The sequence below is a fragment of the Lontra canadensis genome, unplaced genomic scaffold, assembly GCF_010015895.1.
Source record: "Lontra canadensis isolate GAN:19392208 unplaced genomic scaffold, GSC_riverotter_1.0 scaffold12, whole genome shotgun sequence".
NCBI lineage: Eukaryota > Metazoa > Chordata > Mammalia > Carnivora > Mustelidae > Lontra > Lontra canadensis.
In genome coordinates, this window is record NW_022631006.1 from 12,146,295 (window position 1) to 12,173,910 (window position 27,616).

A 27,616-nucleotide genomic window follows, 5' to 3' on the forward strand; every position below is an offset into this window, starting at 1 on the left:
AAACCGTTTATTCCAAGCTTAGTACATTTTGTTTCCTAAACAAAACAATGAAGGAAAACATAAAAAATAGTTAAAAAGAAGTGGAACAGTAGAGGATTTTAGTTCCTTGACAAAGCTGAGGATTTGCGATTTTTAAGTCATCAGTATGTTCACTCATTCAACAAATATGCATGGAGTGTTGTGTTTAAAACACATAATAAACAGCTAGATATGTTACAGTATATTTTTCCATGCTTAAAGGACTTTTTAAACTCTGTTTAAACTATTATTAACAAAAAGCTAACTTTTATAAAAAGGGAATTTACATTACATACCTAAACCAAGGCATTCTTTTGGATAGGTAGCAGAGCTCTCTACCTATATATACGTATTAAAAAATTAAGTATAATAGAATAGACAGAAATCATACAATGTGATTCACTGGGAAGGACATCACCCACAGAGTATTGCTAGTGGAAGAAGGTTCATCTCAATATAACAATAAGACAACCATACTGACAAATCCAAATTGAGGAACTTTTACACACACACACACATACAAAATTAGTCCGGACTCTTCAAAAATGCTTATGCCATGAAAGGCAAAAAAGCTGGGGAACAGTTCTAGAATAAAAGAAATGAAAGAATAAAAGAAATGAAAGAAACATGACAATTAAATGTAATGATTGGATCAGTAAAAAATTTAAAAGAAAGAAAAAGAAACAAGAGAAAAGCTGTAAAGGATGTTATTATGGGGACAACTGGGAAATTTGAATATGGACTGCATATTAAATAATTATATTGTATCAGTGTGATAATTTATTCGGTTATGTTGAACAATGCTTTGTTCTTAGTAGACAAATGCTGAAATACTTAAGGGTGATGTCTGCAGTTAACTCAATGGTTCAGGAAAAAAGTAGAGAAAAAGAGTAAATGTGGCAAAATGTTTACAAGGATCTAGATAAAACATGTGTATTCATTGCCTATTCTTGCACTTTTTCTATACAATTGAAATTTCCCCATAATAAAAACTTGAGAAAAAAGCTTTCAGTGCTACATTAAAAATCAATCTAATTCAATATGTGATGTTTAACAATGTTGTCAACAAGTAAGAGTGTATCATACTTAAAATGTTACTCAAAAACATTGAAGGTAATCAATGAAAACTTCTACAAGCTTCTGTGAATTATTCCTAAAGGAATAATGCATTTTTATTTTTTCTGACAAATATTTTGCTTTTTCAGTAAATTTATCACCAATTTGAAGAATTAAAATATTTATAAAATCTGATAATTAGAACATTTTTTCATGAAAATAAACATAAATACAACCTAACTTATAACAATAAAAAGGAGTACTTTCACCTCTTTGCTAGGTAGAGGTCTTTATAGCATATGAAATGAATTCACATTTAATTTTTTTTAATTTTGAATTTTACTGATTGCTCGATTTTTGCATATTTTTCATAAAAACACCCAAAGTTGTATCAAAGGAAGAAACATTAATCACTATTCTCTGGATGCCCTTGTAACCACAGGAGTCATGACCAATTTTACCTTCCCTGAGCTTACTTAAATTATAGGAGATTATGAGCTTTGATGACCACACATAAAGTTTCCCAGAGGCCTGCTTCCACTTGATTTAAATAAACACAGTGAAAATTAACAAGTGTTTAATAGCCTAGAATGTCTTCTTATGTGGGATGTTACCCAAGATCTTTGAAACAATTATATTTTATTTGCATGCTTAAAATAATTAAATCAGCATATTAGCCGAAGAGTAACCTGGGTGGCATGCATTAAAATCTATCATTTGATACACAAAAAAACCACCCCCCTCTTATAGTGTCTTTAGTAAAAGTATATTGGTGTTGATAGAAAGCAGGCACCAGAGTGTTAATAGCACACAACCTGGGTTTCTAGAAGATGAATGTAAAGAACTTCCCCAGTTCATTATAAGAAACAAAATGAAATGTGATTCACTAGTCCTGCTCCCACTATTGCTCCAAAGATGTTATGATATTCCATGGGAAATAATTTAATTATGGGATGTTACTTTAAAATGTCAAATTGCCAACCTGCCAGTTGAATAGTCTGCATATGTGAAATGAAATTTTAGCAAATGTTACCTTTGCCATTGAGACACCTAGAAAGAAAACCCTTCCTTCTTTGAAAAGTTTTAATTCAAAACAACAGGAACTCTGGCTTACATTATTCATTTTAGTAATTTATTGTGGGATCTCTTCAGACAAGAGTGAAATGATAACAAAAGGAATACAATGACATCGTGAAATAAGGGTTAAAAAGCATAAATTATATCACTGTAGACAACAGAACAGGATTTGAGAATAAAAATTAGGTAACTTGAGGAAACTGGCAGTATTAACAATATCTAACTCTAACCAGTGCCAAAGGCATGAGACTTTCTTAGGCCAGCCCCAAAAAAGTAGCTTCATGATCCAAAGTATTATAGAAAGGTAGAATCTTTAAAATACCAAGCAATGACTTGACTGGAAAACTTAATAGACAGTTTTTCCTCTTTAATTTTGTTTTTTACCCTTCAAATCTAATACTGACCATCTAAGATTCCCTAGACAAAGTGAGACAAATGGTAGTCAACCGTTCACCGTGTTCAGCTCCAACTGGAACTCCCATGAAAAATGGGTAAGGAGATAGACAAAGCAAAGCCTGGAAATCCACTAGAAGATCCTAATCCAGAAACACAAAGGTTGCCTTTAAGGGGTGCCTAACTGACTCTACTTTTACCTAACTTTAGATATCCCACAGAAAGTAAAGAAGCCCAACCTGCCAGGGCCCTGGAGTACCCCACTCTACCCTGGCTCTTTGCAGCTACCAATGGCTTCCCATGGCAGAATCAGCAAGATTGCATCCAAAGAGAGCTACCAGTCCCCTTAAGAGAAAAATTTTGCAGACCAGCAGGATGAACTTTATCCAGAGAAGAAAGGTTCAGAATAGCTAACAGTTAAATGCTTAATAATACTTCAGCTTAAATGTCAATCCCTACATCCTCATGTTATTGCTGCCCACAATAATACTCAATTTTACTAATTAAATTTTACAATTACTAATTGTTTTAATTAGTCATTTTTTTCTCTTCCTCACCTCTCTTACTTCGATTCTTTGTACTAATCACATAATCTAAAGTAGCCTTTCTCCAAATCATTCTCCATCTTTGCCAGACTTTATTCTCCTTATAGAAGTTAACCCTATGTGAAAGTATATAGCTCATTTACTTATTTATTATCTGTCTCTCCCTTCTAGAATATAAGCTCTTTGTCTAGTTTACTTTTCCAGCCCCAATTCTATAAGATTGCCTAGTTGAATAAACACTGTTAAATAAAGGAATGAAAAGTAAGGTTCTTTTTACTACCCTAACCCATTTGGGGTTCATGGTATCCCTGAACCTCGGAGTTAAAATGAAAAAAAAAAAAAGGCTTCCAGTAAAATTAGCCTAACCATTTTCCAGAGATTCTTCCCAGTAGAGAAAATCTACATTTTGTTAATTTAAATGAGAATTACAGATTATTATTATCATCAGCAGCAGCACCATTATTATAAAGTGAGGATGACTGTAATGATCCTTACCTCTTACTGTAAGGTAGGTATTGTACTTTATATAATTACTCCAATCTTCACAACTATCTTTACTGGGTAAATATTATGATCCTAATTTTACAGATGAAGACACAGAGAGATTAAGTAATGTGCCAAGTCACACAGCTCTTGAGCTAGAGTCCAATGTGTCATGTTGAATCTAAAGGACATGCTCTTTGTACCATAACATCCTATAGGAAGCTGAGCTAAAATCATCTTTTAATTCCATCCTACAGTATTTATGATCAGTCCAAATTAATTTTCTTTCCTCTGCTCCCTTACCAATTCAGATATGATTAAAATTAAGGGATTACATCCATTCATCCAAATTCTAAATAATCTCCATTAGTACTTCTTAAGTATCTGGTAGAAATGCTGGGATGGCTCAGTTGGCTGGGTGTCTGACTCTTGGTTCTTGCTCAGTTCGTGATCTTGGGGTCTGATCTTAGGGTCTTGGCATCAAGCCCTGCCCTGCGCTGGGCTCTGTACTCAGTGGGAATCTGCTTTCCCCTTTCCCTCTCCTTCTTCCCCTGTCCCTCTCCCCACTCTCGTACTCTCTCTCTTTCTCTCTTTCTAAAACGAATAAATAAATCTTGAAGATAAAATAAAGTATCTGGCATACTCAGTAACCAAGGAAAATTTAATTTGTAAAATACTCTTTGTCTTATTCATTCATTTTGGGCATTCCTGGATAAATATCATTAAATTATTTTTATATGCCTATATTATTCACTGCCTACAGCCTTCACTAAAATATTCCATAAATATATTAGTTTTATAGCCTCACTTCTAGCATTTTCACCTAGGATTTGACCCTAGCCTCTTGCTTTTATAATCATCAAAGGCCTTAAAATAATTGCATTTGTAAAAGTCACAATATACTTACCAAATGCACCCCAACTCTGAAAAAGTAATACTTATAAATTGCTCAATATGCTTTTAAGAGTGAGCTACTAAAAATTTAATAGGAAAAAAGTGCTCAAAAGACAAAAATAAAAATTATGTCCATAAATACTAAATGTAGAAATTAAATTTGAGAAACAGCAAAACTTGATAAATGGAACTTTCTTATGAGTTTTTATTAGATTTTTTCAAAGATAGTAAATTAAACACAATCATTTCAAGGGGTGTGGGTATTTGCAAATTAGATCAATAGACAGTTTTAATGGCAGGAAATATGCAGTACAGCTTTGAAATGCTTCACAATGATTTATGGTGTATCTGAATCTTTCCTTGGAGCCATGGAAAGCTGAATTTCACTCTCAGTTCTCGCCCTTACTTGTTTTGTTCCTTTCTTTTTCTTTTCCTTTTTTTACTATTTCATTTATTTTAATTAAAACTTAAGAGCAAACTACCCAAAGTAAAAATATATGCGGTCAGTTCAGAACCTTTGTTACCACAGTATCTCCATCTAGTGGACATTGAGATAAAAAAGGTTATTTTATTCAGTAAATTCCTGATTGCCAGTTATTAAACAAAGTAATTATAAGAAACGTAACTTTAAAAAAAAAAAAGTAAGAAAGAAAAGCAACAGTCCTCCCCCACCCCTAGGGATGGAATGGTCAGTCAGCAATACAATCAGAGTCATATTACATTGTTACGTTGTAACAGGTACCTAAACAGCAGTTTTCCAAAGTTTAGATATAGCTTTCCCAAGGTTGAATTTTATTTCCAATAATGATTTTATTGTCACTAGGATCTAGAATTTTGAAAAATCCATTAGAAGATTTAGATATAGTATAAGCAAGAGTTTAATTATTATTAAGCAACTCCTCAAAAATTGATGATCTTAAGAATTGCTTTACCTCTTAGATCACATAATCTTAGTGCTAGAAGGGGCCTCAAAGATTTAGTGGTCTAAATTCACTTATTTTACTAGTGAAGAAACTGAGACCCAGAGACAGACTTCCCCTCAGCTATAAAGCTAGAGAGTAGCAGTACCAGAATTCAGACCCAGGTCTGTTTTTCAGTCCCATACTCTCAGAATAAAAATAAATGTATTCTCCAGGAAGATACTATTGTCCTTGGAACAAATCATTCATTTTATGTTTTTGTTTAACTCATTCAAATACAATACTAAAAACGGGAAATGGCTATTATGCAGATGATGGTAGCAGTAATAACTCACTAATTTAATCAGACCCAACTAATTGTCTCCTTTATGCCAGGCAGTATAAAGTTGCTCATAAGAAAATGATATAATCATCTCTTTCCTCAGAGAGAGAGAAAAGTTTTTAAGGTTATTTACCATTTGCCAGACTGACTGACCTTCTTTTATTCTCAACAGATTTATATGTCCTTTAAAATTAAAAAGAAATCTCCATTGTCAGTTACCAGTGCCTTGTCCAAGCCCTAAAAGGGCTGACTGAACCCTGGACCCATCCACATAATGACTGTGCCCTCCAAACAGTTTTGTTCTGTTGGTGCTGCTGCTGTTGTTGTTATTCTTGTTGAATGTTTTTAGACCTTCAGGGGAAGGAGAAGTAACATTAATATGTTCTAAAAGTAAAACCTGCCATATCCCTTTGATAAAACATAAAGTACAAGTACACAATCCTGGCGCTAGGCTCTGAGAAGCTGGCAGTTGCTTCTTACTTTACAGAGTTAAGTGGCCTTGCAAAAGGATGAGGGGAAAGTTCTTTGCATTTCTCCAAGTGCTAAACAGATGTTAATTGCATTATTCATAATTCAAAAGTATGTATCTTACTGCACAAATGCTACTTGGAAAATATTCCTGCTTACAATACAAATCAGTTACGATTTTAGTTCCTCTGAGTAAGCCTCTAAAGATACTATGTCAAACATGTAGGAAATTACAGAGCCCTGGGGTCCATTTAATGGACTTGTGTCCAAGTACTTTACTTCAAAATGAAATGAAAGGGTGTACACTATTTTCAACTCAAGAAAGATAAAAGTAAATGTATATTCAATGATCCCATCCTACGTGTTTGCTTAAATATGACTAAAGTGACTTTTGCTTCAATATTATTAGTTTAGGGCACCTAGGTAGCTCAGTTGGTTAAGCGTCTGCCAAGGTCCTGGGATCAAGTCCCACATAAGGCTCCCTGGCTCAGTGGGAAGTCTGCCTGTCCCTCTCCTTCTACCCCTCCCCCTTGCTCATTCTCTCTCTCTTTCTAATAAATACATGAGATATTTTTTTAAAAGCAAATACAAAATTATTAGTTTAAGGGCACCTGGTTGGCTCAGTCAGTGGAGCATACAACTGTTGTCTTAGGGTCATGAGTTCAAGCCCCACACCAAACATAGAGCTTACTTAAAAAGCAAAATAAAACAAAATGAAAAACAGAATTATTAGTTTAAAAGAAGTCAAACAGAAAATTGGTTAGTAAAGGGGTGGATGTTTGCAACATATAATATATGAATACTTAATATATAGAGTTCTTATGGAGTAATAGGAACTGAGTAGATATATAACAAAGTCCAAAAACTGTAAATGACCAATAAAAAACATGGAAAAGATGTTTAGGCAGTCTAATCATCAAAGATATGCCCAAGACAGAATCTATCAGATTGGAAATGATTTTAAAGATTGATAAAGTTGTTGGTAAGGCTGTGGGGAAATGGACGCTCATGTAATGTTGCTGCATATTAATTGATAAAATCTTTCTAGATGACAATTTGACAATGAATTTCAAAAGGTAAAATGATCAGGAACATGGCAAGAATGTCCATCACCACTGCTTTTCAACATCAATGTGGAAATTCTAGTTAGTGTAATAAAACAAGAGAAGGAGATAAAAGATATACAGATTGGGAAAGAAGAAATAAAACTCTTTGTTTACAGATGACATAGTTATCTATGTAGAAAATCCAAAGGAATTAGCAAAAAAAACTCCTGGAACTAGCAAGCAATTATAACAAGGTTGTAACATACTATATTAATATACAAAGTCAATCACTTTCCTATATACTAGCAATAAACAAGTGGAATTTGAAATTTAAAATATAATACCATTTACATTAGCACCTGAAAAAATATAATACTTAAGTATAAATCACATGAAATATGTACAAGATTTACACAAGGAAAACTATAAAACTCAAATGAAATAAAAAAACTAAATGGAGAGATATCCTATGTTCATGGATAGGAAGACTCAATATTGTTAAGACGTTAATTTTTCCCAACTCGATCCACAGATTCAATGCAATCCCGTCCAAAATCCCAGCAAGTTATTTTGTGGTTATCAATGGATTCTAAAGTTCATATGGAGAGGCAAAACATCCAGAATAGCAACACAAGATGAAAGGAGAATAAAGTTGGAGGACTGACACTTTCCAACTTCAAGACTTCATATTAGGTTACAGTAATCAAAATAGTTTGGTATTCACAAAAGAACAGACAATTAGATCGATGAGCCAGAACAGAGAGCCCAGATATAGATCCACACAAATATAGCCTGATCTTTGACAAAGGAGCAAAAGCAAAGCAATGGAGCAAAGATAGTCTTTTCAAGAAATAGTACAAGAACAACTGGCCATTCATATGCAAAAAAAAAAAATGCATCTAAACACAGACCTTACACCTTTACAAAAATTAAACCAAAATGGATCACAGACCTAAATGTAAAACAAAACTATAAAACTCCTAGAAGATGACATAGGAGAAAACCTATGGGGGTTTGGCAATGACTTCTGAGATAATGCACAGTCCATAAAAGAAAGAATTAATAATCTGGATTTCATTAAAATTAAATAGTTCTGCTCTGCAAAAGATAATATCAAGAGAATAAAAAGAGAAGCACTATCTGGAAGAAAATATTTGCAAAAGACATATTTGATAAAGGACTATCATCCAAAATATACAAAGAACTCTTAAAACTCAACAGTATGAAATAAGCAACCTGTTTAAAAACTGAGCCAAAGATCTTAAGAGACACCTCACCAAAGAAGATATACAAATGGTAAGTATGCATATGAATGAGAAGATGCTCCATGGGGCGCCTGTGTGGCTTATTTGGTTAAGTGACTGTCTTTGGCTCAGGTTATGATCCCAGAGTCAGGGAATCAAGTCCTGCATCTGGCTCCCTGCTCAGCACGAAGTCTGCTCCTCCCTCTGACCTTCCTTCTCTCGTGCTCTCGCTCTCTCATTCTCTCTCTCTCAAATAAATAAATAAAATCTTAAAAAAAAAAAAAAGAAAGAAAAGATACTCCCCATCATATGTCAATGGGAAAATGCAAATTAAAACAACAATGAGATATTAGTACACACCTATTAAAATGGCCAAAATCTGAACTCCAAATGCTGGCGAGAATACAGGAACTCTCATTCATTGCTAGTGGGAATACAAAATGATACAGCCACTTTGAAAGATAGTTTGATAGTTTCTTTCAAAATTTAATATATTCTTTTCATACATTTCAGCAATCACACTCCTTGTAATTTACCCAAAGGAGTTGAAACTTATGCCCACACAAAAACCTGCACACAGATGTCTATAGCCACTTTATTCTTCATTGGCAAAACTTGAAAGCAACCAAGATGTCCTTCAGCAGGTGAATGGATAAAGTATGTAATATCTATACAATGAAATATTATCCAGTATTAAAAAGAAATGAGCTTCTATGTTCATTTTTAGTTATTTTCTCTGCATACAGTGAATGTAGTAGGTAAGGACTATGCACACATGTGGCATACTTAATATCATGGGGACTGTCCCAGTTGATTCTTTAAATACTAGATCACATTTAACTTACTCCTGAGTGCAAGTCAAAGTTTGGAGGCCTTGACACATAGTGACCTAATAATGATAAGGATATAAGGATCACAGCAAAAGTTCAAACACAACCAAGGCGTATGCATGAATTTTCAGCAATAGTGGTTTCATTTGAAGACACTCGGAAACAGTGAACCATAGTTCTCCAATCTGTTGCTCCCTAGTTTGTCTTGTTTGCCTTAGTTTATGCTAAAGGTAAACATGTATTTAGCCTAGAAAAGGAAATGGAAAGAAAACAAAAAACAAAACAAAACAAACAAAAAAAACAGAGGTGACCTAAACAACCTCCGCAAAGCAAGCGTCCTAATCTGCAAATAGCTTGGTCACAACAGCCAAGTGAATCCAAATTACTCAAAACCATTAAATAAATGTTGTCTCCAATCCTACTCCTAAAAAAGAATATAACAAGAGACAAACACAATGCCACCTAACTGAAAGAAACTTGGTTCTTTTTTACTGATAAAACTATGTGAATGGTTTTATATTTATGTATTAACAATATTAACTTAAAATTTCAAACATTTTTAAACACAGGCCACCCAGGGCTAACACTGATCCCTCCTGGTTTTTGTGCCAGTGAGCACATGGCTTTAGTCCACGTCCAACACTTAATTAAGAGATTGTTTTCAAAGATTGTATTCTGGATTTACCATCTTCTTAGGGGCCATGCTGCTGCAGTTCATTAGCGGTCCACTGTTAAAGCAGCTGGACTGTTTTAAACTACTATTTTCCTTAACCATTATATGGAGGAGGTTTTTGTTATTCTATGCAAAGTGAAACAACATCCTTCTATGGACTTCTAAACATAATGATTAGTGACAGTGCAAATTGTTTTCTGATTATCCTATAACACATAGCAAACTGCTACTAAAACATTCTCATCAGAGCTTAAACTTTTGTGTAATTGTGAGATTCTTTTCATTTTCCTGTACATCTTGTCTTTACTTTTTAAGAACAAGATCTCATTCTGAAGGCCAAGAAATATTTAACTTAAATGTAACTATATGTAGAGAAAAATATAAACCTTCTCAGAGAAATTCAGGAAATGAAAACTTGGACATATTTGGCACAGAATGTTGAGCATTTAATTTACTCTGCTCCTGAACCTCAAAGGTCTCTTGTACGTATGGATTTCAAACACCAAAACACTCCTCTGAAAGAGGATCAATCTGTGTCTATACGAGTAACTCGCCCCTGAAATTAAGTTATTCAAACCTGTTGAGCGACTTAAGCAACTAGAGGAGTTGTATGTCATCACATAAAATTTTGAAAAGGAATGTCATGAGGCAGCATAGGAATTTCTAGGCCTTGGCTGACACATTTTTATCAGTCTGGCTCAGAGAACTGTTACAATACACTTAAGGGTTCACTCTGCCTGAAATGCCCTGGACCCCTCCCAGTACTTTGTGTCAAGACACAGCCTCTCCTTGCTTTTTTAGAACTTACCACTCACTTGAAAACTTCCTCATTTAGGGGAGCCTGGGTGGCTCAGTGGGTTAAGCCTCCACCTTCAGCTCAGGTCATGATCTTAGCATCCTCAGATGAGCCCCGCATCAGCTCTCTGCTCAGCAGGGAGCCTGCTTCCCCCACTCTCTGCCTGCCTCTCTGCCTATTTCTGATCTCTGTCAAATAAATAACATCTTAAAAAAAAAAAATCCCCATTTAATAACACCAAGTAGCCATTCTTATAACCCTGTTCTCCATTTACACATAAAATACTTCAGATCTTGTATGTACTAGATGCTCAGTTAATAAGTCTTATGAGGTACCCCACTATGTGCGTTTAAGTTCCATAAAAGCATTGACCATTCCCATTCCTTTTCTTTTCTTTTCTTTTTGTTTGTTTTTTAGATTATTTTCTCCCTGGTCAGTATAGGGTACAACAAACTACTTCCAACTGCAAGAAACTCAAAGCAATGTGAATCACATCTGGACACCTCAGTTCACAGCCCTCCAAAGGCTTTCTATCATACTTGGAATGAAATCCAAAGAAGACTCTATACAATGTGGCAATGTGGCCTCTGATCACCTCTCTTTAGCTCACCTCAAACCACCCTGTCCTGTCCCCCCCAACACTGCCTCCACTGTTCCTCGGCTGTGAGGAACATGCTTTAGCCTTAGGGCTTTTGGATGAGCTGTTCCTTCTACTTCCCTTTTTTGCTCACTCCATAGTCTCTATTAAAATGGCTCCTCCTTGGGCGCCTGGGTGACTCAGTGGGTTAAAGCCTCTGACTTCGGCTCAGGTCACGATCTCAGAGTCCTGGGATCGAGCCCCACATTGGGCTCTCTGCTCAGCAGGGAGCCTGCTTCCTCCTCTCTCTCTGCCTGCCTCTCTGCCTACCTGTGATCTCTGTCTGTCAAATAAATAAATAAAATCTAAAAAAAATTAAAAAATAAAATAAAATGGCTCCTCCTTAAAAAGAGACTTCTGACTCCTCCAAAATAGCAACTTCCCCTCACTACAGCCTATTTTCCTTCATAGCCCTGGCTGATATTTTACATTTATTTAGATAGTTGTTCATTATCTCCTACTATCACCACAGACACTAGCACTTAAGTCCCATGAAAGCAGGGGCTTCACCGATTTTATTCACAGATGTATCCCTAGTGCCTAGACCAAGGCCTAGCACCTGGTAGGTGTTAAATAAATGTCACTGAATGCTAATTCCAAGATTTAGGATAGGAAGTTTATACTGTGGCTGAAAAGCCTATCTTCTCTGGGAAGCACTCCCTCATAAATCCAGTGTTATTTGTGTTATTCCAGGCTTCCCAATAACAAATAGGATTCCTGATGCCTAACCACGAGCTTCTCCAGTTTCCTCAGTGGACAGCAACTCTCAAGGAAAAGTTTTATGCCCAATTCATATTCCAAGTTACTCAGACTTAACATGAATTGTATTTTTGACAAATGCCAAAAGATAACTGCATACAGAAAGCCCTCAGAGCCCACAGCTCTCTGTTGATCATTTCAGCCTTCATCAACCACGATCATAGGGGGTTTCTCCTCCTTAGATTTTAACATGAGGATGTAGTTCAGCCGTATATTGTCACCCTACTTTCTACGGTACTGGGTGCCTCTAATTCCTAAGCCTTTCCAGACACCTGTGAATCAATTTGCCTTCCATCTGCACTTCCTTCCACAGGCACTTGGCTCTGACCTTTCTTCATTCTCCTAAGTCATGTACCACCCTTCCACTGACTTTTCATCTTTGTATCTTGTGGTTTAGGGTTATTTATTTCTCCTTGATTTATCAAAGATGAAACCTGTGTCTCCATTTTCTTGCTTTCCCTATTGTTTGGGGATGATTTTTTTTGAAAAAGCAAAATAAATGAGGGCTGGAGAAAGAAAAGTAGATATGTTCTTTGTTCTAGCATCTTGAAACCAGAAGTCTCTAGGCTTTTCTATTTCATAGGTCTTTTTATTATACCACATTCTCTTCTCCAGTTTCCTTCTCATTCATAATTTCAGTCTTCCAGAATTTTTGGGTGATTAGCCATCTTGTTTTAGTGGTTTCAGCCATAAAGCATTTCATTTATTAATGGGTTAACGAATTCCAAATCTACTTATCATATCTCAATTACAGTAATTATTATCTGCAATTTAACAGGGACTACTGGATATACATATTAATTGGAAGGGGATTATTCATCAATTGGGAGAGATTAGTCACCAGTCTCCTGTGGGACTTACCTTTCTTTTTTTTTTTTTTTTAAGATTTTATTTATTTATTTGACAGAGAGAGATCACAAGTCGGCAGAGAGGCAGGCAGAGAGAGAGAGAAGGAAGCAGTCTCCCCACCAAGCAGAGAGCCTGATGCGGGACTCAATCCCAGGACCCTGGGATCATGACCTGAGCTGAAGGCAGAAGCTTTAACCCACTGAGCCACCCAGGTGCCCGGGACTTAGCTTTCTTATCAGATAGGTTGGTTATTCTCTGTTTGCCTTTCTGGCCCTCCATTCTCACATTTCTCCATACCCCAGAAGACGGACCTCTATGGACAACTCCCCTCGTCCATTCCCACTCACTGCCATTCCTACCCACTTCACTCTTTCCCACCTCATTGCATCTCTGGCAACATTAATCTACAGTCATAGCTCCTAAAGTACAATAGCTTCTGGTTTCACAAGGGAACTCTTCCTAGTTGGTTCCCCTGAACCTACCCACATCTATGTAAATAGTCTCCTTATTAAACTGTCTTCAGTTACACCCTGTGTGCCATTTCTTTCTTATTAGACACTGACTGATACATCAGTTTAAAAAAAATTTTGAACCAGCTCATCTCTAAAGTCCATTGAGTTCTTATATTCTATATCAACAATTAGCACTTAACTATAAAGACTCTGAGGAAATCAGGCTTCCTTTCAATTAAGATTCTATCTCACTATACAGCGGGGTGCCTGGGTGGCTCAGTGGGTTAAGCCTCTGCCTTTGGCTCAGGTCATGATCTCAGGGTCCTGGGATCAAGTCCTACATCAGGCTCTCTGCTGGGCAGGGAGCCTGCTTCCTCCTCTCTCTCTCTCTGCCTGCCTCTCTGCCTACTTGTGATCTCTCTGTCAAATAAATAAATAAAATCTTTAAAAAAAAAAGATTCTATCTCATTACAGCAAAGAAACTCTCCTAAATAATGATACTAAGCCCTTATGAAATATTAAGTATTGTCAGTGCAACTTAGACAAGTGGGGAAAGCTAGGATATACATATTGTTCCCTTTAGGCAGTAAAATCAGTTCTGATAAAAGTATATTTGCTATTTTTTATTCATTTTTTAAATCAAGGTATAACTAACATATTAGTTTCATGTATACAATGTAATGATTTGATATCTGTATATATTGTGAAATGATCATCACAATAAGTCTAATTAGCATCCATCACATACATAGTTACAGAATTTTATTTTCTTGTGATGAGAACCTTTAAGATTTACTCTCTTAGAACTTTTAAATATGCAATGCAGTATTGTTAACTATAGTTACCATTCTGTACATTACATCCCATGATTTATTTTATAACTGGGAGTTTGTACCTTTTGACTCCCTCTACCCATTTTGCCCATCCCCCAACAACCACCTCTGGCAACAGCTAATTTGTTCTCTGTATCTATTAGCTCCAGTTTTTTAAAAAAATTTAGGAGCGCCTGTGTGGCTCAGCTGGTTAAGCATCCAACTCTTGATTTCAGTTCAGGTCATGATCTCAGGGTTATGAGATCAAACCTCACATTGGGCTCCACATTGGGTGTGGAGTCTGCTTGAGATTTGCTCTCTCCCTCTGCCCCTGCCCCCACCTCTCTCTCCCTATCTAAGAGAAAACAATAAAATAAAACATCAAAAAAAAATTTAGATTGCACAAGTGAAATCATACATATTTGTCTTTTCCTGTATGACTTATTTCACTTAGCACAATGCTCTTAAGTTCCCTCCATGTTGTTGCAATTGGCAAGATTTCATTCTTTTTTATGGTTAACTAAAATGTCATTGTACATATATATATACCATACTTTCTTTATGCATTCATCCATCAACAGATACTTAGGTTGTGTCTGTACCTTTACTATTGCAATTTTAATACTTCAGTGTACATAGGGGTGCATACTATTGTTTCAAGTTAATGTTTTCAATTTCTTCAAATAAATACCCAAAAATACAATTGCTGGAGCATATGGTCTATTTTTAATTTTGTGAGGACTATCCATACTGTTTTCCATAATGGCTGCACCAATTTACATTCCCACCAACAGTGTACAAGCATTCCCTTTCTCCGCATCTTCACCAACAACTTGTTATTTTTTTATCTTTTTGATACTAGCCATTTTGACAGGTGTGAGGTGATATCTCATTGTGGTTTAGATTTGCATTTCTCTTATGGTAACTGATGCTGAACATCTTTTCATGTGTGTGTTGGTCATCTATATGTCTTCTCTGGAAAAATGTTGATTCAGATACTCTGCCCATTTTTAAACATATTGTTTGTTTTTATGCTATTTAGTTGTATGAGTTTGTTATATATTTTGTCATTAGTTAATTGACCATATATGCATGGGTTTATTTCTGGGCTCTTAATTCTGTTCCATTGAGCATGTGTCTCTTTTTATGTCAATACATTTGTTGTTTTTTTACTTTGAAAACACAGAGGCAGCCAGAATTAATTCCTAAGTTTCAAGTGTTTTTTTCTTCATCATTTTTTCTTCTTTTCCCTTAGATATTTATACCATTAAAAGCCAAAAAAAGTGAAAAAAAAATAAGTTTCACTAATCCTCTTATTAATAAATTAATTTCTTGACCTTATCCCCATGACAGACATCATTTTATCTCTTTCACCAGGCACAGCCAGATTTTTTGTATCCACTGAACTTTTCCACTTTCTCACTTCTCATAAACACTTTAACATATTCCTATTTTAAATTGTTCTTGCCAAAGTTTTCTTCAACTTCTCTGACGCCAAAACTAATGAAGGTTAGTCCTTGTCTCACTTGACATCCCAGCAGCATTTGACACCACTGTTTTCATGAAATAGTCTCTTTTTTGTCTTTGCTATTGCCTTACCTTTTTTATTTTCCTTCTATCTATCTGATTATTTCTCAGTCTCTTCAGTAGACATTTCTTCTTTTTTTTTTAAAGATTTTTTTTTTTTTTTGACAGACAGATCACAAGTAGGCAGAGAGGCAGGCAGAGAGAGAGGAGGAGGCAGGCTCCCTGCTGAGCAGAGAGCCCGATGCGGGACTCGATCCCAGGACCCTGAGATCATGACCTGAGCTGAAGGCAGAGGCTTTAACCACTGAGCCACCCAGGCGCCCCAGTGGACATTTCTTCTTAAGCCCATCCTTCAAATGTTCATGCTTGTCAGAACCTTGTCCTAGTCTTCCTTGTCCTTCTACCTACATTCTTCCACTGGTTGTTCTCCCCCACTCCTATAGCTTCAAAACCCAGTTATATACAAATAACTCTCAAATGGGCCATCTCGAGTTCAGATCCTCCTCCTTATCTTCAAGGATATTGTTTGTGACTAAATACTATATAACTCTATCAGCATGCCCACAGAGACCCCTCCCTATCAACATTTCAGTTTCATCTATATTCCTTATTCCAACAAATCACACCAAGCCAGAGACCTGGGTAAAATCCTTGACTCTGTGCCTCATCCCCATACCCAATCAATGAGCAAGTCTTATTGATTCTGTCTGAGATGTACTTTAAGTCTATGATCCAGGTCTCTCCATTCTCACTGCCATTTCTCTAGACCAAATCATTTCCCTACTACCAATATTGTTACTACCCTCATATCTAGAGTTTATAATAGAGCCAGAGTGATCTTTCTAAAATATAGGCATGATAATACTACCCTCTTTCTAAAAGCCTGAAATGGTTTTACACTGCTATCAAGATAAAGCCCAAATTCCTCAACATGGCTCACAAGGCCCAACATCTGGTCTCCTACTCTGTTATCCAAATTACTCCAGCCAAATTAAGCCCCTTTTAGTTCTTCCAACAATCTATGATCACTCTTACTCTAGATATTCCCACATAAGTCTCCCTCCACCTGATACATGCCTATTGATGTTACCAGTGTTTTCATGCTATCAGTATTTCTTGACAAATATCTAAAAATGCTTGTGTCTCAGTTGAGATATTCCATGCTCTCTAGCATTTCTCCACTCATCACAACCTATTATAGTTGTCTGTTACTTGTCTCTGTTCCCATTTCAGATCATAAGCACTGTGAGGGTTAAAACTGGACCTATCATAGCTCCAATGCTTTGAACATTACCTGGTACAAAGTAGCCACTAAATAAATAATGGTTGAATGATGACTAAATGAATAAATAAATAGATCATCAGATTAAACATAGTACCACCGGAAACACATTTCACATATGGATTTCTTTCCCTTGCTTTCTTTCCTCTCAATAAACAAAAAACAAGTGATTTGCTCTTCCCACAAAATAAGCCATGGCTCACAAAGGGCTAACTAATGTATACTTATACATGACAGCCAAGAGACAGACAAGAGAACTCTATCTGGGCCTTTGCTTTCTCCTTTATTTCTCTTTCCTCTTGTATATAAAATTTTCAAAATGAAAATTTAAACAGGCTGACCAAGCATGTGGCAGACTTTCTCTTGATCTGCCTGATGCCCTTCCCAAACCACCTATATATGTGGTAGTATATGTGTATGGGATAAAAAAGAACCTATGATAACATTTTGTTTGAACCAGAACTCCAAAGCATTAATTAAAGCTGAGCACACCTGCTCTGAACTGCAAAGCCAGAGATTTATGTGAACTTGTAAAGTTGAGGCTTTCTGACCTTTCGTAGGATTTATGTTTCCTTTAAATAAGCATTTCCTCTTTGTAATGCAATATTTTTTTAAAAGTTTATTTCAGTGACTAACCTGCAGGTATAAACAGATATGCTGTTCAGTTCCTTTATTGCCTGGTCTTTACCCTTTTTACCCAATGCCTATCAAATATTTAATTTAAGGTTTTTGTTGAAAATAAGCAGGTCCAACTATGAGGCCTACAATTTCTTGGTCTAAACTGAACTTGTTAGTGAGGTGATCCAAAAAGATATCCATGCACTCAAACTCCACAATTAATGTAAGAGCACAAGAGCATTTTAATAAAGATATTCACAGATCTGCTCCCTATTTGCAAAGTATCAGGTACTTTACAGTGGTTTATCACAAGCAGGACTTACTAATTTTTAGGTTACAGTGCATTCCCATGTGTAGAGTCCTTTCAGGTAAGACAAAGTTTGTAATCAAAGAAAGATCTTATAATTTGGAGATTCAGATATTAATGGCTTTACAAAGAGAGAGTTCTGTGAGGCTAACACATTTATGTTGGTTACCTTAGATAGGTTCATTCCCAGCACTGTGAGTGTCACTAAGCCAGCACAGCAGACTAAAGCACTGGAGCTGGAGAGTCCAGAACTTGGTGGGATGTTTCCATCCACTAAGCAATTCATTCCAGTCAGGTTGCTAAGACCAAAGTGTTCCTAAGAATAGAAGGAAAAAATAGTGCTAGTAACTTTGGTGTTAGATTTGAGGAGTAGCAAACATTCTTTAATTCTCCAGAGAGCAAACATTTATCAATGGACTTACTATGCTATTTATAGAAACTACTTGTGCAATTCAATTTAGTTGCGTTTATACATGATATTTCATTTAATGGTTCTTGGCTACAGGGTTTGGTAATCTGTAGATTATTTTTTACTTTGTTCAACAAAAAGCTACTGATCGATTTCCTAAAACTGCCTTGAGTCAACTTTTTCTTGAACATTAACTGGCTTAAACAAATGTAAAAATTAATTAAACAATTATAATTCCATTTCTCAAGTAGCAAGGTAAGAAATACACAATATTAGTGAGGCAGATTAAAGCTCCATGTAACACAGCCCAACACAATATGACTGTGAAAGTCTAACATCAAGCAGCAGCTTGTTTCTATTGAGTATTTCTTCAGAAGTTTCTCTAAAGAAAAAGTGTTCTCAACTTCAGTTCCATTTTACTTATGGAAAAACCTACGTACCAAAAGATTAAAAATTTTTTCCAACATTGCATCTAGGGAGCTGGGGGTAGGACCCAGGTCTCTGATTTCTGGTTGAGAACTTCTCCACTGCAGTCAGTAACACAGGCCAGCATACTGTCACTATGATTTAATATAAGTGAGCTATATGAGGAAATCCAGATTTTTACTAGAGTTTATAGATACAGTTAAGCCATATGGTAGCTTTCAAGACAGCCAAATTAGAATTCAGCCACAAATGAGAACACAGACTCTAAATGAAGTAGAGAAACTCTTATTTCTACAATTAGGAAAGAAAGAAATAATGAGAAATAATGAGACTCTGATCTAAAGATGGAAATCTCTAGGATACTTAGATGAATATCTAGGATGACACTTAAGATGATATTATATCATAACCTTTGTGGTTTAGGATTAAAAATAAATTCAAGGCCACCCCATTTTCAAGAAAAAAATACCACATGTTTGCAAATTACTCGAAAAGCTCAAGACCAAAGTACAAAATACTATTATATTACATAATTATGCATTTCATCATACATATTATTCTAGGGAGAAATTTCAATAAACTAGTTAGAATAACCAAAGTAACAACAAAACTCTGCAAATTAAAGGCTGTTTTTTTTTCCCTTAATTTCTTGTCTTTTTTTCCTATGTTGGCAAAACTCACACACCACAAAAAAAGAGATTCTGTTGGATGTACTTCTCTTCTTGATTTCAAGTCATCTAAAAATTTCCTTTCCAGAAATACAAACAAATTACAAACTGAAACCCTGCTGCTGCCAATGCCCTTTCATACAGAACATCAGACAGCTTGTTTTAAAAAAAAAAAATCCTTGGAGAATGCTATATATTTAACCATAAACTGATCCTCAGTGTATCTTGAATGTGAATCATACTTACAAACTTATCACGCAATGTTTAAATTAAAATGTACAACAGATTCAAAAACGTAAATGGATTTTGCCAGATTCCATAATAGCTCTATCCCAAAAGGATAACATGTTCAATTTAATATAAACAGATTATCTTCTGAAATTTTCTAGTATTTGAATTTGAAGTTTTCTAAACAGGCTAACTTTTAAATTAATTCTCCGCCAAAAATTTGCTGTACAAACCTACTTTAGCACATTAAGTTGTCAAACCAAAAAAGAAGGCTTTAAGGCCTCAAATTTTCAAAAACAGAAAGCAACAAGCAGTATTTAGGTCACTTACCCATATGCTATAAAAAGCATGTTGCTATAAGGAAGATCAAATTGCATTTGTCAGGCAAATCCTTCCAAATACTGTAATTCCCTCTAATTTGATAAGCCAGATAACTTTGAAGATTTAAAAGCTGCCAATACCTATTCCCATAAGTTATTACCATGTGTCTCGATAAAGAAGAAAGAAAAATAAAAAAGAGGAAGGAAGGAAAAGAAAGAAAGGAAGAATGAAGGAAAGGAAGAGCGGGGGCGGGGGGGGGGGGGGGGGTGGGAGGGAGGAAGAAGGAAGGGAGAGAAGAAATGAATGCAGGAACTCTAAGACCAGAACCACCAAAATCTGAGTGTAGGACTACACATCGGAAATAAATCTGATGCTTTCCTGGAATGAAATATGCCACTAAGTCCTAGGCTACTTGTGACAAAGCTTCAGATAGGACCACCAGACAGCAAGGAACACAAGCTCTCTAAAACATGGATTTTAACAAATCAAATTGACTTACACTTTTTTATTTTGGAGAAAAAGTAGAAATATTTCATTTTCTTATTCTTGTCCATGACATTAGAGATGTTCCTGATAATTATTCAATGTTTCTAAGGAAAATACTTATTCTAATAAACTTTACTACCTCTTTTTTTTACCCTATCTGAAGTGGTAATAACAATACTAGTTGTTTATTTATTGAATGCCTACTGTGTGTCAAGCACTGTGTAATCCTTGTAATAGCTCTTTGCTGGATAGCAAGGACATCATTATACAGATAACAAACCTGACACTTAAAGAGGCTGAATTAACACAGCTGAGCAGAGCTCAGATTCAAACCTAGGGCTGTATGACTAAATCCTACTACAGTATATACCTACATATTTTTTTTTAAGATCTTATTTTTTATTTGACAGAGAGAGAGATCACAAGTAGGCAGAGTAGCAGGCAGAGAGAGAGAGAGGAGGAAGCAGGCTCCCCGCTGAGCAGAGAGCCGGATGCGGGGCTCGATCCCAGGACCCTGGGATCATGACCTGAGCCGAAGGCAGAGGCTTTAACCCACTGAGCCACCCAGGCGCCTATACCTACATATTTTTAGAACAAATATATTACTAGACTGCATCCTTCAAAAGAAAATTTGAACAAAGATTTTTTTAAAAAGAGGATTTTCATCAGATGCAACTGATTTATGAACAGACATTACTGCTCCCTGTGAACCCCAGTGAACAGTCATACCTACCTCATCCTCTAAAATAAAATAATAGAAACATACATTAGCTTTGAAAGATGACAAAAAATACATAGTAAATTTTTTAAAATTTTCATATATAATACACACTTTAAGTTCAACAGCTAGCAGTTGCCTGATAAACGAATTTACCTGAATTCCTTTAAATCCACATAGGAAATAGTTGTGCCACAGAGGCTTGGTTTTGTCAATCTGAATATTATTAGAACTAGTACTGAAGTCCCTGCAAAAACAAAAGACACCATTAATTTAAGGCTAGAGGCTGCAAAATCCATGGCTGACTGCTGCCATCTTGTGCCACAAGAGTGATACTGAAATTTCATTCTCCATTTATTTTCATCTATGTACTTCACAGTGTACCCAAAAACAACAAACATCCCCACATACTAAAAGGTAAGGGAGGTTGCAGTGACCTTAACAATTAAACTACTTCTTATTGACCCTTTTTATTTCCTGAAACATAGAGGAACCAATATATTTCAATATAATCTACACCACCTTTTATTTCATGATGGTCCTTGTTAAGCTGATATAAACCACATAAATGCTTATCCGTGGGGTTTGCTGTTTGGCATATCTCTAACTTTAACAGAATTCAAACACTTCTCTCCCCACACTCTTTGCCACCTATCCAATTTTACCACCTTCACAGTTTAAGAAGAAGATGGGGGGAAAAACAAATAATGATTCTAATGGATCATAACTTGTTAAATAAGATTCTATGAGTCTATACTGATATAAATTAACAAATGAAAAACTACCCAAATGAAGGAGAAGGAAAACCTCTTCCTTAGAGTAAAATGTCAAAGAATAGATGAAGTAGAAATGGTGGAAATAAAAAAATCACTATGTGGCAAACTCCATGGTAATTGTTTCAAGAAAGAATCATCAATGGATGCTAAAGTTAGGGAGAAAATGTTTGACAAGAAACAAAACATTTACATAGACTCAAGGTATTTCCCCATCAGATACTTATTGTAAAGGGGAAAAAATAGTAATTTTATGGCAAAGAAATCTGGCAGACACCACCTCAACAAAATGATCAAAATTAACACCATCAATAAAAGGGCATCATACGTCTCCTTGATATCATGAACTGAGAACATATCAGTTGATTGTGGGAATTCTTTGTATTATTTTTGAGTTCTTTGTAAGTCAAAAATTATCTCAAAATGAAAAATAGATAAAAAGGTTTCTAAATCAGCCAAAGGACAAAAAAACATGAAATGGAGGATGATGGGGTCCAATAAAAAGTAAGGAAATAAGCAACATTCCCCATATTGACTGAATACTCTTCACATTGTTTACTAAATACCTATTACAGGCCAGTCACTGTAGTAGGCACCCTCCATGCATTATCTTAACTCAGTAACATGGACACATCCTGTCCTAAGAAAAATATTTAAGTATGCAAGGAATTCACAGGAATATAAAGGAAAACGGCACAGGGCTTATCTTTTCATAAACTAGCTGAGACAACATGAACACAAATTATGATCACAGGCTACTGTCACGTGATGGTGTATAATATGGAATGGGATGTGAGATCAAAAGGGCATCATCTCTATAATCAGCATATTAGAGTGAAGAGGGGAGGCCTTCCTGGTGGCTTACAGAGGTTTAGTGACTCTCACAGTATGACTCCAGCTCACAAGCATTTTAGTGTCACCTACACAAGTTAAAATATATTGTTCACAGTCAACAAGAGGCCACAGAATTTGGAAAGTGGATAAAACTATATTAGCAACACTGATCAGGTTCTGTTCCTAGTTAAGCAAAGATCTTGAAAGTCACCACAAAGAAAAGAAAACCAGGAAGCATTCAGCGGTAGAAGAGGAAATTTGTACAGATGCACAAAGCTACATGAGAAATACAAAAGACAAAGCTGAAAAGTGTCAGTTCCTACAGAATTAGAAATACAGCCTAAATATGTCATTAAAAAAAACCTTGTGTTTTGGTTTTGTTTTTTTTTTTAAGAATTTTATTTCTTTATTTGACAGACGGAGATCACAAGTAGGCAGAGAGGCAGGCAGAGAGAGAGAGAGGCAGGCTCCCCGCTGAGCAGAGAGCCGGTTGCAGGGCTAGATCCAGGGACCCTGGGATCATGACCTGGGCCGAAGGCAGAGGCTTTAACCAACTGAGCAACCCAGGTGCCCCAAAAATCTTTCTTTTGATTAGTTATTTCATGCATGTTTTTTTCTAGCATCCCTGTCTTGCCTCTCTGCCCTACCATTTTCTAAGATTTACACATTCTCCAATAAACCCAACAACCCCAATAAAAATCCCAGTGTACTCTTTCACATTAGTTGAATAGCTGATTCTAAAATGAATAAGGAAATGCTAAAGATCTAGAACAGTGAAAATAAATTTGAAAAAGACAAACAATGTTAGAGGATTTACACAACCTGATTCCAGGACTTCTTATAAAGCTACAGTTTTTAATTAGAAAATCACATTCACCAATGCATTAAAAGGATGTCCACAATAGCCAAACTAAGGAAAGAGCCAAGATGTCCTTCAACAGATGGATGGATAAAGATGTGTTCTTTATACACATATATACAGACACACACACACACACACACACACAAACACACACACACACACACAAAATGGAATATTACTCAGCCATCAGAAAGGATGAATACTTACCATTTACATCAGTGTGGATGGAACTGGAGAGTATTATGCTGAGCAAAGTAAGTCAGTCAGAGAAAGACAATTATCATATGGTTTCACTCATATGTGGAATATAAAAAACACTGCAGAGGATCATAGGGGAAGGGAGGGAAATCAGAATGGAAAGAAATCAGAGAGGGAGACAAACCACAAGAGACTCTTAACTATAGGAAACAAACAGGATTGCTGGAGGGGATGTAGGGGGTATATGGTAATTGGGTGATCGGCATTAAGGAGGGCATGTGATGTGATGAGCACTGGATGTTATATGCAACTGATGAATCAACTGATGAATAACTGAATTCTACATCTGAAACTAATGATGTACTATAGGTTGGCTAATTTAATTTAAATTTTAAAAAAATCAATCGCTTCTCGGCCTTTTGGCTAAGATCAAGTGTAAAAAAAGGATCATTCACCACAATCAAATAGGATTTATCCTGAGGATGCAGGATGTTCAATATTTGCACTTCAGTGTCATATACTACATCAGCAAGTCGAAGGATAAAAATCATATGATCAACTCAATAGATACAGAAAAAGTATTTGACAAAATTCAACATCTGTTCCTGATAACAACTCTCAATCAAGTGGGTTTGAGGGAACATACCTCAACATCATAAAGGCTATAAATGAAAAACCCACAGCTAACACCATACTCAATGGTGAAAAACTGAGAGCTGTTTAAGATCAGGAACAAGACAAGGATGTCCACTGTCCCGACTTTTATTCAACATACTGCTGGAAGTCCTAGACACAGCAATCAGACAAGAAAGAGAAGTAAGAGGTATCCATATTGGTAAGAAAGAAGTTAAACTGTCTCTATTTGCAGATGACATGATGCTATATACAGAAAACCCTAAAGACCCCATCAAAAAACTATTAGAAGTAATAGATGAATTCAGTACAGTTGCAGGATACAAAGTTAATACCCAGAAATTGGTAACACTTCTATACACTAATAACAAAGTAGCAGAAAGAAAACAATTCCATTTACAATTGCACTGAAAAGAATAACAGCCAGGGAGGTGAAAGACCTGTACTCTGAACTATAAACCACTGATGAAAGAAACTGAAGACAATACAAACATATGGAAAAATATCCTATGCTCATGCATTGGAGGAATTAATACTGATAAATCTCCACACTATCCAAAGGAATCTACAAACTCAATGCAAACCCTATCAAAACACCAAAAGCATTTTTCACAGAACTAGAACAAATAATCCTAAAATTTTTATGGAACCACAAAGATCCCAAATACCCAAAGCAATCTTGAGAAAGAAAAACAAAGCTGGAGGTATCACAATTCCAGATTTCAAGATATATTACAAATCTGCAATAATCAAAACAGTATGGTACTAGCCACAAAAACAGACACATAGATAATGGAATGGAGTAGAGATCCTGGAATTAAACCCACACATATATTGTCATGTCATATGTCATATGTCATATGACAAAGGAGGCAAGAATATACCATGGGGAAAACACAGTGTCTCAATGAATGGTGCTGGGAAAATTGGATAACTAAATGCAAAAGAATGAAACTGGACCACTTCTAACACCATGCCCAAAAATAAACTCAAAATGGATTAAAAACCTAAATGTGGATCTGAAACCATAAAATCCATAAGAGAAGAGAGGCAGTAATTTTTCTGACATCAGCAGTAGCAACATTTTTCTAGATAGGTCTCCTCAGGCAAGGGAAATGAAACAAAAATAAACTATTGGGACCACATCAAAATAAAAAGCTTTTGGATAGCAAAGGAAACCATCAACAAAACAAAAAGGCAACCCACTGAATGGGGGACGATATTTGCAAATGATATATCTGATAAAGGGTTAATATTCAAAATATATAAAGAAATTATATGACTCAATACCCAAAAAACCCAAACAATCCAATTAAAAAATGGGGAGATGATCCGAATAGACATACAGATGGCTAACAGACACATGAAAAGATGATCGACATCACTAATCATCAGGGAAATGCAAATCAAAACCACAATGATATATCACCTCATACCTGCAAGAATGGCTAGAATCAAAAGGTGGGGATGTGGAAAAAAAGGAAATTTTATGCATTGTTGGTGGGAAAATAAATTGGTACAGCCACTGGGGAAAACAGTATGGAAGTTCCTCAAAAAATTAAACACAGAAACATCATACAATGCAGTAATTCCACTGATAGGTGTTTACTTAAAGAAAATGAAAACACTAATTAAAAAGATATATGTACCCCTATGTTTATCGCAGCACTGTTTACAATAGTCAAGATATGGAAGTAACCTAAGTGTCCACAGGTAGATCAATAGATAAGGAAAATGTAGTATATATACAATAGAATATGACTCAGCCATAAAACAGATGAGATCTTGCCATGTGTCACAACATGGATGGACATAGAAAGTATTATGATAAGTGAAATAAGTCAGACGGAGAAAGACAAATACCATATGATTTCACTTTTATGTGGGATCTAAAAAACAGAACAAATGAATAAACAAACAAACAAAAAGCAGAATCAGATCTATAAATACAGAGAATAAACTGATGGTTGCCAGAAGGAAGGGAATGGGGGGATGGGCAAAATGGGTGAAGGAGAGTGGGAGATACAAGTTTCCAGTTATGGAATGAATAAGTCACTGGAATAAAAGGCACAGCATAGGGTATATAGTCAATGATATTGTAACAGCCATGTATGGGGAGAGATGGTAGCCACACTTGTGAGCATAACATAAGGTATAGGGAAGCTGAATCACTATGTTGTACACCTAAAACTAATGTGACATTGTATACCAACTATACTCAAATAAAAAGAGTAAAAAATTTTTAAAAAGCTATGGTTTTCAGATAGTGTGATATTGGCATAAAGATAAATACATGGGGTGCCTGGGTGGTTCAGCTGATCAAGCGTCTCACTCTTGATTTCATTTCAGGTCATGATCTCAAAGTCATGACATTGAGCCCTGAGTGGAGCTCCATACTCAGTGTTAAGTCTGCTTGAGAGATTCTTCCTCTCCCTCTCCCTCCACCCCTCCCGCTGCTCATGCATGTGCTCTCACTCTCTAATAAAGAAATAAATCTTATTTTAAAAGATAGACAAGTAAAACTCTCAATAAACAGAATAGAGTCCAGAAATAGACCCATATATTTATTGCTACCTGCTTTTCAACAAAGTTTGTCAAGATAATTCAATGGGAAAAGATCTTTCCAACAAATGATAGGACACAATTGGATGGCTATGAGCAAAAAAATAAACCTCAACCTTCATCTCATGCCACATATAAAAATTAAATCAAACTGGATCATAGACCTAAATTTAAGTGTTAAAATTATAAAATTTCTAGAAGAAAACACTACAAAAACTTTCAGTGCCTTGGTTTTGGCAAAGGTTTCCTAAAAAGTCAAAAACTATAAACCATGAGGGGTACCTGGGTGGCTCAGTTTGTTAAGCATCTGCCTTCAGCTCTGGTGAAGCTCATTGGCTGAACTGAGCAGGGAGCCTTCTCCCTTTCCCTCAGCCCCTCTCCCTCCATTGGTGCAATCTCTCTCAAGCTCTCTATATCAAATAAATAAACTATATCTTGAAAAAAAAGAAAAACTATATACCATGAAAAAAATCAATAAATTGCACTTGAT

At 35.8% G+C, this 27,616-nt stretch overlaps 1 protein-coding gene and 1 pseudogene across 7 annotated transcripts in view; one reads left to right on the forward strand and one right to left on the reverse strand.

Annotated features, from left to right (window-relative positions):
• Positions 1-27,616, reverse strand: part of GALK2 (galactokinase 2) — a 109,603-nt gene that overhangs the window by 61,608 nt on the left and 20,379 nt on the right. For 6 of the 7 annotated variants that reach the window (XM_032856538.1, XM_032856540.1, XM_032856537.1 and 3 more), the window contains 2 exons: positions 21,421-21,511; positions 18,178-18,324 (listed from right to left, as the gene is read on the reverse strand). In XM_032856538.1, coding sequence (XP_032712429.1) covers positions 18,178-18,324; positions 21,421-21,511 — 238 coding nt within the window. The remainder of the gene's footprint in view (positions 1-18,177; positions 18,325-21,420; positions 21,512-27,616) is intronic. The other variant, XM_032856542.1, reaches the window with a different exon arrangement.
• LOC116867552 lies at positions 24,335-24,460 on the forward strand (annotated as a pseudogene).